Source organism: Stegostoma tigrinum, chromosome 2, assembly GCF_030684315.1.
Source record: "Stegostoma tigrinum isolate sSteTig4 chromosome 2, sSteTig4.hap1, whole genome shotgun sequence".
Lineage (NCBI taxonomy): Eukaryota > Metazoa > Chordata > Chondrichthyes > Orectolobiformes > Stegostomatidae > Stegostoma > Stegostoma tigrinum.
In genome coordinates, this window is record NC_081355.1 from 35372904 (window position 1) to 35385745 (window position 12842).

Consider the following 12842-nt stretch of genomic DNA (forward strand, 5'->3'; position numbering starts at 1 on the left):
TTAAAGTTGTCTGTCAGACTTGCTTCTAGTAATTGGATAAATCCAGTCTTGATACTTTCACACTCAACAGGGTGTGAAGTGTTGAGAAGGAGGTGGTAAAAAGTGTTCTTTATCTTCAAAAATGCCAAAACTTCAATAACACACATAGGTTACTTTATAAGATAAGAGACAACAGTCTTAGGGATAATACAGTATCATACACACCATACATACATGACTGGCTAACAGAAGACAGAGTTGGGATGAAGGGGGCATTTTCAGGATAATCACCTGTAATTAGTGGAGTGCCACAGCGATCAGTGCTAGGGCCACATTAATTACAATCTATATGTTAATGACTTGGATGAGAGAAGTGAAGGTTTCTGGACGATACAAAATCAGCTGGAAAGGCAAAATCTGAAGATAATACAAGGTGTCTATGGAGGGATATAGTGAGGTTAAGTGAGTGGGTAAAAAAATTCAGCAGGTAGAAAAAAATTGTGGGAAAACTAGGATTATATGCTTTGGCAGGAAGAATAGAAGCAATTAATATTATTTAATGGGAAAACAACTGCAAAAATCTGCAGAACAAGGATTTGAAGGGGGTCCTAGTGCACGAAACACTAACAGCTAGCATACATGTTCAGCAGTTATTGGGAAGACAAATAGGGGTTAACCTTCCTTTCAAAGGGAATGAATTATAAAAATAGGCAGATTATGTGAAAACTAAGGTACTAGTCAGTCAACAATTTTGGTCTCTTTACATAATGCAAGATATACTAGCATTGGGAGCTGTCCAGAAGAGGTTCACTAGGACCTTGGACAAGGAGGATTTTCTTAGGAGACGGCGAGTAAGTTGTGCTTGTACTCTTCGAAGTTTTGAAAAATAAGAAATGATATTGAAACATGCAAGGGTCACAGGGGGCTTGACAGGTAAAAGGGAAAGAGGTTGTTTCTCTTTATGGGACAGTCTAGGACTGGAAAGCATATTCTCAGAGTAAGCAATCACCCACTTAAGACAGAAATGAGCAGGAATCTTTTCTCAGCGGGTTGTGGATCTGTGGAACTCTTTACCACATAGGGCTGTTGAGATTGGTCATTAAGCATATCCAAGACCGAGACTGACAGATTTCTAATAGTTAAGAGAATCAAAAGGTTATGGCATAAGGCAGAAAAGTGCACTTGAGGATTATCAGATCAGCCATGATCTTATTGAATGTGCTCTGCCATTTAATCAGCTGAACAATCAACTTCTGCTCCTATGTTTTCTTATGAACTTATGCACAGTCATAAGGTCATATTAGCCACATTATGCAATCATATTTTTGATTCTGATAAGTAATAAAGAAAAATCACAATCATGATAGTGCAAAAGGAGGTCATTTTGCTCATTGTGTCTGTCTCGGCATCATATAATAATTCTCTGGATTGGCAGCAAAGTTAAACTTTGTTAAACATGATATTTTTGTATGAAAGTTATGCAGAATGTTAGGACAAGCCAAGTAAATAATGCATTTACCTGATGACAATACAACTGATGTTTATTAGTCTGTTTTGTCTAGTTATCCACAAAAAAAGTACTTACTTGGACTTTATATTGTTGAAATTTTTGCCTAAGGCTAGATGTCGAATTGACCTATTCTTGCCCATCCACACTACAAGAGTAGCAAGATCAGAGTCTAAACCTGTACAAAACAAAGGTTACACATTGTAAGAATGTACACATGGCATAATCTCCAAAACAAAATGCTGCAACGTAGTCATTCACAAACTCAATGGTTTGGTGTACGTGCAGGTGAGAGCAATCAATAGGACAGCACAGCTGCTGTATAGGGAAGGAATGTAAACAAATATTGTAAACATGCATTTTCTTTACAGCAAATCCTTGACTTCTACAATTTTGGTTCTACACTGTAAACTAGAAAGTGCATCCACAAATGATGCAATCCACCCGAACAGGTGCTCTATATATTTGTAACACCAGAGCTACAACAGCAGTGTGAATACAGCCACTGGAGGTGTTAGTGTTGCTTATTTTATGTGAGAAGGTGAGTTTAATTTGACAGCCTAGGTCAGCTGACTTAAACCATAGGGAAAAGTTTCAAAAAAAAAAACAGCTTTTATGTTGTGGTTATCACAAATGTCAGGATTTCAGTGATTCAAAGCCAATTAACTACTCTTACAGTCAATGCTGTAACGTAAGAAACACAGCACTCAATATGCATAACGCAAACTCCAAGAGGCAGCAGACATAAATAATACAATAATTTTCAACCATTGGTGTTTTTGTTAAATTTCAGATCTCTAGCAGCTGCAGCATATTGCTTTAATTTTAGTATATATTCTTCTCAGCTTTTCTGATTCAAAAGCTGTTCCTTTAGATTCAAATTGTACATCACTAAGGAAAATGACTGAGAAATCAGTTAGCCTAATGTCACTTGTCAAGAATTTATTGGTCTACAAGGCAGGCTTGAGGGTCCGAATGCTTGAAAATTTTCAGCATGGATTTACAACAGGTAGTTAATTCCTGAAAGACCTGATTGAATAATTTGAAGAGTTTTTTGAAGTAGCGGACAGGGAAATTTCTAAGGATGTTCTTTATATACACTTCCAGAACAGGTCTGATAAATATCCTCATAAGGTGCTGTCAGCTTAAGTTCATATTCATGGAAATCAGGGCAAATTATTGAATTACTTAGGAAAGGATTACTTAGCAGGAGCCAGAATGTAAGTATAATAGCAGGTACCGTACCTGACAATAAGACATAACAAGATACAGAGCTGGATGAACACAGCAGGCCAAGCAGCATAGTAGGAGCAGGAAGGCTGACCCTTCTTTGAAGGGTCTAGGCCCGAAACGTCAGACTTCCTGCTCCTCTGATGCTGCTTGGCCTGCTGTGTTCATCCAGCGCTACACCATGTTATGTCAGATTCTCCAGCAACTGCCGTTCCAACTATCAGTGTACCTGACAAAATGTGTTTAGTTTCGTGTTTTAAATGTTTCACAACTGGGGCCTCAACTCATTATATGTGGCAACTCAGATGACAGGATAGAAAGCTACATTCCAGTTGGCCAGTAACATAACTATATGTGATTTTGCAAGCAATATAGAGACAGAGGCATAAAATTAGTGATTAACAGATTAAGCAAATGAGCAAAGCTGTCATGAAGGCATTTCAATGCAGGCAAAGCCTATTTGGACCTAGAAAATACTTTTACCATTGTTCTACCATTTTTGAGTGGTAAAAAGATAGGAACAATAGAGTTCCAAAAGACTTAAACATCCAGCTACAAAAATCACAAAAATATCATGGAGGAATACAGGAATAATGAAAATGCCAAAAGGATTCTGGATTTTACATCTAGAAAACTACAACATAAAAGGCGGGGTGGGGGGGGGGGGGGAAGATTTCTGTTTCAACAAAACCCTGGTTAGAACACACATGGAGTACGATGAGCTATTCTGAGCACAGATTCTTAGGAAGGATATATTGACATTGGAGGAAGTAATGGAAAGGTTTACCATAATCATATCTTAACACCAAGCGTGAAATTACAAGACAACTGTACAAATTGAGCTGTAAAGGCGGATTTGATCATAATTTAAGATTACTTAAATTTAAGCAACAAAGGAATAGATTAGATTAAAAAAAGAAACTATTCCCATTGGGTGGAGAATCTGAGATGAGGGACCTGGTCCAAAGTGTAGAGTTAAGTCTTTCAGGATTTAAATATGGAATATTTCCACAAACAAAGGGTGCTACAAGTTGGAAATGCTTTTCCACAAACAGCGACTGATGCCAGGTGAATTGTTATTTTTAAATTGGAACAGGATAGAATTTGGGTGAAGTCCGGCTAGTTGTAGTAGATTGCAGATCAGACATTACCTCACAGAATAGCAGAATGGACTCAATGAATTAAATGGTCATTCCTGCTCCCGTGGTCTTAATTTCTACAGGTATCTGAAATAATCAGTGTTACCACCTGCCCACAAAGATCAATCAAAATTTCAATAAAACAGTATTTGCACCAAAGTTTGACAATGATAATAGGTGAAAATGAGATATTTTATATCAGGAGTGGAGGAGGGGGATAAACCTAAATGATAAAAGTTTTACATATATATTGAATAAGTTGTCTGTTTAACAAATACAAAAGGCAATATTTCAGGACAGCTAGTTTTGAAATAAATTGAACGCTGAGTGTGAACGGTACATACTCCAAGTATTGCTGAGATTTCACTTGGTTAATGGAAGCGTGCAAAGACAATGAGTGGATTCTTCACACGATATATTAAATTAAACAGCTATGTCATTGACTTATTGAGGATGAGATTCATTGTTAAAAGAACAAAAATAATTCTTCTTACCATTGTCTGAAATATCCAGTTTTGATATATTATGGACTTCTGCAATGCAACCTTCTAAAATCTGAGCCCCACCTGACCTTAGCTGTGGACATAAGCTTGGAGTTAGTTTTACTGATTAACTGGGATGCCACAATATTTAATGATTATTGATTATTCCACAATTACAACGAGGCATTACAGGAATGTTTTGCTATTCAGCTACTGGGAAATACAACATAGCAGTATATTCCTTAATCCACTCTGCGAACTTACAGTCTCTTTTCATGAAGGCAGCTGCAATTGGAAGACAATTTCAAGCAAACTGTACAATTCTTATAGATGCCTTTTAAATTGCACGACATGCAGTTCAACAAAATTTGGTAATAGACTGGTTATTTTGAACACAATTAACAATGTTCAAGGCTACTGCGATTCAACCAAAGCAGTTAAAGCATGGCATCTTGCACTTTGCTTCTAAAAAAGCCCAAAAATGATTAACTATTACACAAAGATCTGCCTAAACACTATAAAATTGTTTTCAATTGAAAAGTTTAAAATCTAATGGTAGGTTTTTGAGAAAGATGAAGAAACAATAAAAAGCATATTTTTTTGCAGTAAAATGGAAAGGATGCTCAAATAATTCAAATTAAGCAAGGTCAATAGTGCAGTAATGAGAGAAATTAGGGCTAAACATTTGCATTAACAGATCACTTGAATTAAGTGTCTTTGAATTGAGTAGACTGCAAATGCTAAACCAATGCAAAAGCAGCGGGAAGCAGCAATTGGTAGATGGGAGAAAAAAAGGCAGTTACAGTGATACCTGAATAATGTTTAATTATTAAGCCAGAATAAAAAAAAGTTTAGCAATCGCTTCCTTACACTAATATTGTTGTTCCCAGATGCTTTCAACATTTTTTCCTATGCCAACTTCTTCCCTCCAAACTCCAAACCCACCCTCCAGCATGTCAGAAGTGTCGACCTGAAGCAGTCAGGAAACTTCAAAATTTTTACAATAATTGATGAAAATTGTTTTACAAGTACTTTATGCCAGTTCATTCTTTTGAAACAATATATTTTGCACTCTAGTTTAAAAGATATACATCCTATAGAGGTTCAACTATTTGTTCTGCTTCAACAGCAGTTCTGGGCTCCAAATCATGCATCCTGCTTAGGCTTCCTACTAGTTTGTACCCAATGTTCAATAACAATAGTGATTTTAGAAACATTTTAATAGTTATATGAAATTTACAGGGACATATTTATTGCAATTATAGAAACCCTATTATGCGGAAAGACGCCATTCCATCCTTCGACTCTACACAAACCCCCTCCAAAGAACATCCCACCCAGACCCAGCTCCCCACCATACCCCTTAACACCACATTTACCACGGCTACTTCACTTGGCAGTGTTAGTGGAATGTGGGAGGAAACCCACACGTGGGGAGCACAGACAAGCTTCGCAAAGGCAGTCAATCAAGGCTGGAATCGAACCTGGGTCCCTGGTGCTGAGAGGCAGCAGTGCTAACATCGATGCACCCTGACATCTAAAACATTTATGATACTTCTACATTATCTTAACACAACAGTTAACCGCTAAAGTTTGGATGTTAAATTACAAGGTGTAGAGCTGGATGAACATAGCAGGCCAAGCAGCAGCATAGGAGCAGGAAAGCTGACTTTTCAGGCCGAGAAAACAGGGGAGGGGAAGGAGGTTCCGAAATAAATAGGGAGAGAGGGGGAGGCAGAAAGAAGATGGACAGAGGAGATGATAGGTGGAGAGGCGACAGACCGGTCAAAGAGGCAGGGATGGAGCCAGTAAAGGTGTAGGTGGGGAGGTAGGACGGACAGACAAATCAAGGAGGCGGGATGAGGTTAGTGGGTAGGAGGTGGGGGTGGGGCTTGAGGTGGGAGGAGGGGATAGGTGGGAGGACAGGTTAGGGAGGCGGGTACGAGCTGGGCTGGTTTTGGGATGTGGTAGTGGGAGGGGAGATTTTGAAGCTTGTGAAGTCCACATTGATACCATTAGGCTGCAGGGTTTCCAAGCGGAATAAGAATTGCTGCTCCTGCGACCTTCGGGTAGCATCATGTGGCACTGCAGGAGGCCCAGGATGGACATTTCATTCGAGGAATGGGAGGGGGAGTTGAAATGGTTCGCGACTGCGAGGTACAGTTGTTTACTGTGAACCGAGCATAGGTGTTCTTCAAGATGGTCCCCAAGCCGCCACTCGGTTTCCCTGATGTAGAGGAAGCCACAATGGGAACAGCGGAGGCAGCATTCCACATTAGCAGATGTGCAGGTGAACACATGCTTTATGTGGAAAGTCTTCTTGGAGCCTGGGATGGGGGTGAGGGGGGATGGCGTTGGGGCAGATGTAGCACTTACTGCAGTTTCAGGGAAAGTGCTGGGTGTGGTGGTGCTGGAGGAAAGTGTGGAGTGGTCAAGGAAGTCATGGAGAGAGTGGTCCCTCCAGAAGGCAGATAAAAGGTGGGGAGGGAAATTTGTCTTTGGTGGTGGGGTCGGATTGCAGATGCAGAAGTGTCGGAGGATGATGCATTGGATCCGGAGGTTGGCGGCATGGTTCGTCCGTACCTACACTGGGCCTAAACCCCACCTCTTCCTGTGTTACATTGAAGACTGTAATCGGTGCGGCTCAAACAGTTCACCCACTTTACCAACACCTTCCACCCCAACCTTAAATTTACCTGGGCCATTTCTCATACCTTTGTCTCCTTCCTGGACCTCTGTCTCCATCTCTAGCAACCACCTAGAAACTGATATCCAGTTCAAGCCCACTGACTCCCACAGCTACCTAGAATACACCTTCTCCCACCCACCTTCTTGCAATGCCATCCCCTATTCCCAATTCTTTCGCCTCCACCGCATCTGCTACCAGGATAAGGCATTCCACTCCCATATATCTCAGATGTCCTCGTTTTTCAAGGACTGCAACTTCCCTCTCTCAGTAGTCAAGAATGCCCTCAACCGTGTCTCCCATATTTCCCGCAACTCATCCCTCACACCCTGCCCTGCAATAATAAAATAAAAACCAAAACAGAATCCCCCTTGTCCTCATCATCATCTGACACTTCGGCTTTCTGCAATCCGACTCACCAAAGACATTTTTCCCTCCCCACCCTTATCTGCTTTCCAGAGGGACCGCTCTCTCCGCGACTCCCTTGTCCGCTCCACACTCTCCTCCAGGGCCACCATATCCAGCACTTTTCCCTGCAACTGCAGTAAGTGCTACATCTGCCCCAACACCTCCCCCCTCACCCCCATCCCCAGGCCCCAAGAAGACTTTCCACATAAAGCATGTGTTCACCTGCACATCTGCTAATGTGGAATGCTGCATCCGCTGTTCCCGTTGTGGCTTCCTCTACATCAGGGAAACCAAGTGGCGGCTTGGGGACCATCTTGAAGAACACCTATGCTCAGTTCACAGTAAACAACTGCACCTCCCAGTCACGAACCATTTCAACTACCCCTCCCGTTCCTCAGATGACATATCCATCCTGGGCCTCCTGCAGTGTCATAACAATGCCACCAAAAGGCTGCAGGAACAGCACCTCATATCTGCTTGGGAACCATACAGCCCAATGGTATCAACGTGGACTTCACAAGCTTCAAAATCTCCCCATCCCTACCACATCCGAAAATCAGCCCAGCTCGTCCCCGCTTCCCTAATCTGTCCTTCCTCCCACCTATCCCCTCCTCCCACCTCAAGCCCCACCCCCATCTCCTACCTACTAACCTCATCCCACTCCCTTGGCCTGTCCATCCTCTCTGGACTGATCCATTTCCTCCCCACCTACACTCACCTTTACTGGCTCCATCCCCGCCTCTTTGACCTGTCTCCTCTCCACCTATCTTCTCCTCTATCCATCTTCTATCCGCCTTCCCCACTCTCCCTCTTTGTTTCAGAACCTCCTTCATCTCCCCCATTTCTGAAGAAGGGTCTAGACCCAAAATGTCAGCTCTCCTACTCCTATGCTGCTGCTTGGCCTGCTGTGTTCATCCAGCTCTACACCTTGTCATCTCAGATTCTCCACCATCTGCAGGTCCTACTATCTCTAAAACAAAGATTGGATGTGAATGTGAAATAGAATGCAAAAGTGAAAACCTATTTTGAAAACTGTAACTGGTACTCAAAAATTAACCTGGATTAACTGACCTGACAATTTCTAGCTGAGAGATTTCTAATGAACATTTGCATATACCAATGTTTCAATACACATAATCTAAAAGCAGGACACTACATTATGAACAAAGTAGCTTCAAAAGACAGTAGACTGTAAATTAACACACAGGCATTTTTCTAAAAATGATCAAATGGGTTTTGCCCAACACTTCTTCAAAACACTAGACTGAGCCAAAAATGCTATTGCACAAAACACCTGTGCCAAACATTTCTAATGATAATCCTGACAGATAGATAAGGAAGCCATTTACTGGATCAACAGTGGTTAAAAAGGCAGGGAGGGTACTTACACAGTGACCAAGCTAACGAAAGCAGTAAAGAGGGGAAGAAAAAGAATAGCATACATCAGTGCAGAGCTGGTGTGGCAACAGCATTACAGCACAGCAGTTTAGCAACCCTAAATTCTGATCACACTAACCCTTGAAAATTGTGAAAATAATTGGCTAAATGAGCCCCAAACCAGATCTGGTCTTACAGCTAGTTTCAAAACATATTACAATGTAAATATCTACTCATGCAGATTTACAAATTAAAAGGAAAGTTGTTATTCTACCAGTTAATAAATATTTCCGTATAGGATATTTTGATGAGAAACAGGCTCTGAAGTCAACATACAGAAAAAGTTGTTTCACATACTCCATCACCTGAATTAATTTTATCAGTTATAATATTTATGGTGTATTGTTGGTCATTAGATTTACAAATTGGTATGGTAATCCAACAACTAGTCGATTTGAGAAGTATAGTGCATATGTGCTGTGTTAAATATTATTTTTCCCATTTTAATTCATCACTAATCTTTGAAGAAACATAGTTTCAACTCAGAGGCCGTGCTAAGAACTGGTTTGCTTTAAGATAGCTGAAGTATACATTATCAGATTCCCTATTTCTAACACCTTTGCATAGACGAAGCCCACCTTCGTAGGTAATTGCTTTTCCCTGCCTCATTAAATGGAGGAAATGAGTTAACTGTCAGTTGTTTGAGCCAAACAACGGTAAAGAGAAATTGTGTCAGATGGAAGGTTTGAGTTATAGAGAAAGGCTAGATAGGCTGGGACATTTTCCCACTGGAACGTAGGAAGTTGAGAGGTGACCTCAGAGGTTTATAACATTAAGAGGGGTATAGATAGGGTCCATGACAGGTGTCTTTTCCATAGGATGGGGGATTTCAAGACTAGCAGAGAGATTTTTAAAAAGACATGATGGACAATTTTTTTTAAAAAAAACACAGCACTATTACAACGTTTAAAAGACATTTAATTAAGTACATGAATAGAAAGATTTGGAGGGGTATGAGCCAAGCACCGGCATGTGGGACTTGTTTAGTTTAGGATTATGTTCGGCACGAACTAGTTGAACCAAAGCATCTGTTTCAGTGCTGTATGACTAAGTTGATCAGCTTCCTTTTGGAATCTACAAGATTTCTTAACTTCTGTTGCCAAACTGAAGGCAGTTGTGTGATACAAGCTCTGTGTGTTTCTGAATCCATGTCGTAGCAGAAGAGCAGAATGGGCCAGCAGCACTAAGGAGAAACTGTCCCTTTTCTTCGTCCAAACTTTCAAAGATTTGAGACTCTGTGCTGAATTCTGGAACTGTGTAAGACTAAGAACTTCTACAGAAGAAAGGTTCTGAATTTCTGAAGTCATGATTTGAGATGAAAAAAGGACACATTAGCCAAGACCTTCAAACAACTGCCCTAGTTGAGAAGAGAAGACTCTGAACACAGAACATTATTATTTTCCTTCCTTTTTCTCTTTATTCCACTTGACCTTGGCCAATTGAATTTAATTTGTATTTCTGAGTGCTTGAGTTTAGTTTGTGCAGTCTGTGTTAGCAAAACCAGGACTTTGTTTCTTAAAAAAAAAATTCTTATCTTTTAAACTGCATTGTAACCCTCTAATACAAACAACTAACTTGTTTAGCTTATGAAGACTTGTCTAGATTACGTGTTTTTTTTCCCCAATCAGTACATAAATGGTTAAGTATGCACAGTGAATTGACATCATAGCACCCTAGCACTCTTCTTAAATTCTAATTTTCATAACATAAGGTTTATTGATATATTCCTCCTAATGTTTAATCTACCTCAACTTGAGCAACCTTATCACAACGACATAAGCAATACTAATGTATTTCCTGCAACTGGAATGTCAGGACAGGAATACATTTCTTTGCAAATTAAAATACAGTCTTTCCCAAGATTCAGTGCTTCACACAGTCACTAACCTGAGCCATGCAGAACAAATTTATGCAGTTAGTTGCCATCACCTGGACAGTAGCAGGTAAGCTAAATATACTTCAGAACTGCTGAGTCAGAGATAGAAGAATCAGCTGTGATTTCCTATTATTATTGCTATGCAGGAGCTCCCAAATAAACAGAAAATCACAATCAAATAGAGATTTTGATATGGCATTCATTGTAGCCAAAAGGACTTCAGCAGTCACTGGTAAGACTACTTTTTTTTAAAAAGAAGACTGATCATTTGTTGCAGTAATCGAGGATATCTGGGACCAAACTCAAGTATTTCAGGAGAGGAACATGGTCAAGAATAACAATGAGAGAAAGTACTTATTCTTCAAAATGAAATATTATCTAGTTTACAGAGTTGCCTACTACTCTTTTGAAAGTTAAATTAATTCAACAAATAAAATTATTACTTCTTACCTCACAACTGCTAAGATCAAGAGAAACATCCTTCAAATGAGGATTGCAAGAAAGCCCAAGTAAAAGTGCTCTGTGAAGAAAGAATTGCTTTCAAATAAATATTGCATTGTCAACTCTGACATTAATGAAAAGAAAACACATGGGCTAAATCTTAGAGTGTTTTGGGGGAGTTCAAGTTGCGTCACGGTTTTTGCAAGTCTACTTTTTTCTAGTGAGTTTTCCCATCGTATCTTACCAAACTCACCCCATTAATTACCTATCCTGCCCCTATGGCACCTCCCACATTTGTTTTGTCTCATTATCCCACGTGCTGTTCCTGCCACAGCTTGTCATACACTGGATACCTGTTGAAATGCTGGAATCCCACATACCTGTGCAACCTTTAAAGACAAGTTGCGCACTTGCACAAGCATGGTCAATCCGAAAGCTGTCTTGTACGTGTCCTGACATTTGACGCAGACAATGACAGACAGGGGGCAAGCAATGCCCTACTTTCAAGGCAGAAACCTGTTGGATGGAACAGCACCTTGCAGGAGTTTTCTCCCTCGTTCAAGCAGTGAAGGCCACAACACTCCAGACCACGCGAACCTAGGCTGAGGTTTTCACTGGGGTAAAGCAGTCTCTAGAAGATTGCTCAGCATTGTAAGGTCAATGTCTTTGTCTGCTCTGATTGGGCAAGTGCCACCAAAATCTGTCCAATACCTCAAATTCCATCTACCTCTGCTTTTGTATCCAACTCCCACCAAGGCTCATGCTTTACCACACTCAATTGCCTTCAAACATCCTTCCCACTTGCCCTCACCTGCCCCAGCTCCTGATACCACTTATGCATATCCCCTGTGTTGTCAATACACTGAATTGCAACACTTGGCCACATGCACCATCACTAACAGCTGTGCTACCCACTCATCCCTTGCAATACCTGCTGTTTCTCATTTCAGAAAGAAATGCCCACAGCAGGCCATAGCGTCTAGACAGCTAATGGCCTGCCTGACATTTGGCTCCTCATCCCTTGTGAAGGTAGGATCCTGACTCTGTTTGCGCCTCGTAGGTCCTGGACTGGACTGTAGGCTGCCAATGACTTTCCTTGCAAGATCCTCCAAGCGAAGCCTATCCCCCTTGACCTGACTAAGACCTGCTGACGAGTAATTCAAGATTCCTGGCTTTGTGTCAACACTAAATTACACAGAAGAACAGAAGTAATGTCAGCCTGGTATGTCTGGCTAAGGGGCCAATGCACAACAAGGCAAGGCAAAGCAGCATACAAGTAGGTTCAGAGTGCGTAAGTGCTATGACAGTGATCGAAGAGCCCGCAATGTAGCCTGGTCTAATCCATGAGCTGTCCCTAAGCACAGCGTGTCCATGTTACAGCACTATGATGATAGTTGCTGCTACAACCTGAATAGCAGCACTGAAGAACAGAAGCATACTGTGAGTTTGCTGGTAATGTGCCATGAAGGTTCTTAGAGGCCAGTACATGTCAAAAGTCAATGTCTTCAAATGTGAGGGGTATGGGGTTGGTGCCCATGGAACATGCCCTGAGACCCCGAGATGTTGGTGCCCAGCTTCCAACATAATGGTAATTTTGAAGCCGTAGTGAACTAAATCCACCAGGTACACACACTGGTTCCCTTATCAAGACTTCCAG

The 12842-nt window shown here is 41.0% G+C and overlaps 1 protein-coding gene across 7 annotated transcripts in view; it reads right to left on the minus strand.

The window, feature by feature from the left end:
- Positions 1-12842, minus strand: part of LOC125463953 (F-actin-uncapping protein LRRC16A-like) — a 397615-nt gene that overhangs the window by 135107 nt on the left and 249666 nt on the right. For all 7 annotated transcript variants that reach the window (XM_059653386.1, XM_059653380.1, XM_059653379.1 and 4 more), the window contains exons 17-19: positions 11195-11264; positions 4350-4431; positions 1565-1664 (exon numbers count right to left, since the gene is read on the minus strand). In XM_059653386.1, coding sequence (XP_059509369.1) covers positions 1565-1664; positions 4350-4431; positions 11195-11264 — 252 coding nt within the window. The remainder of the gene's footprint in view (positions 1-1564; positions 1665-4349; positions 4432-11194; positions 11265-12842) is intronic.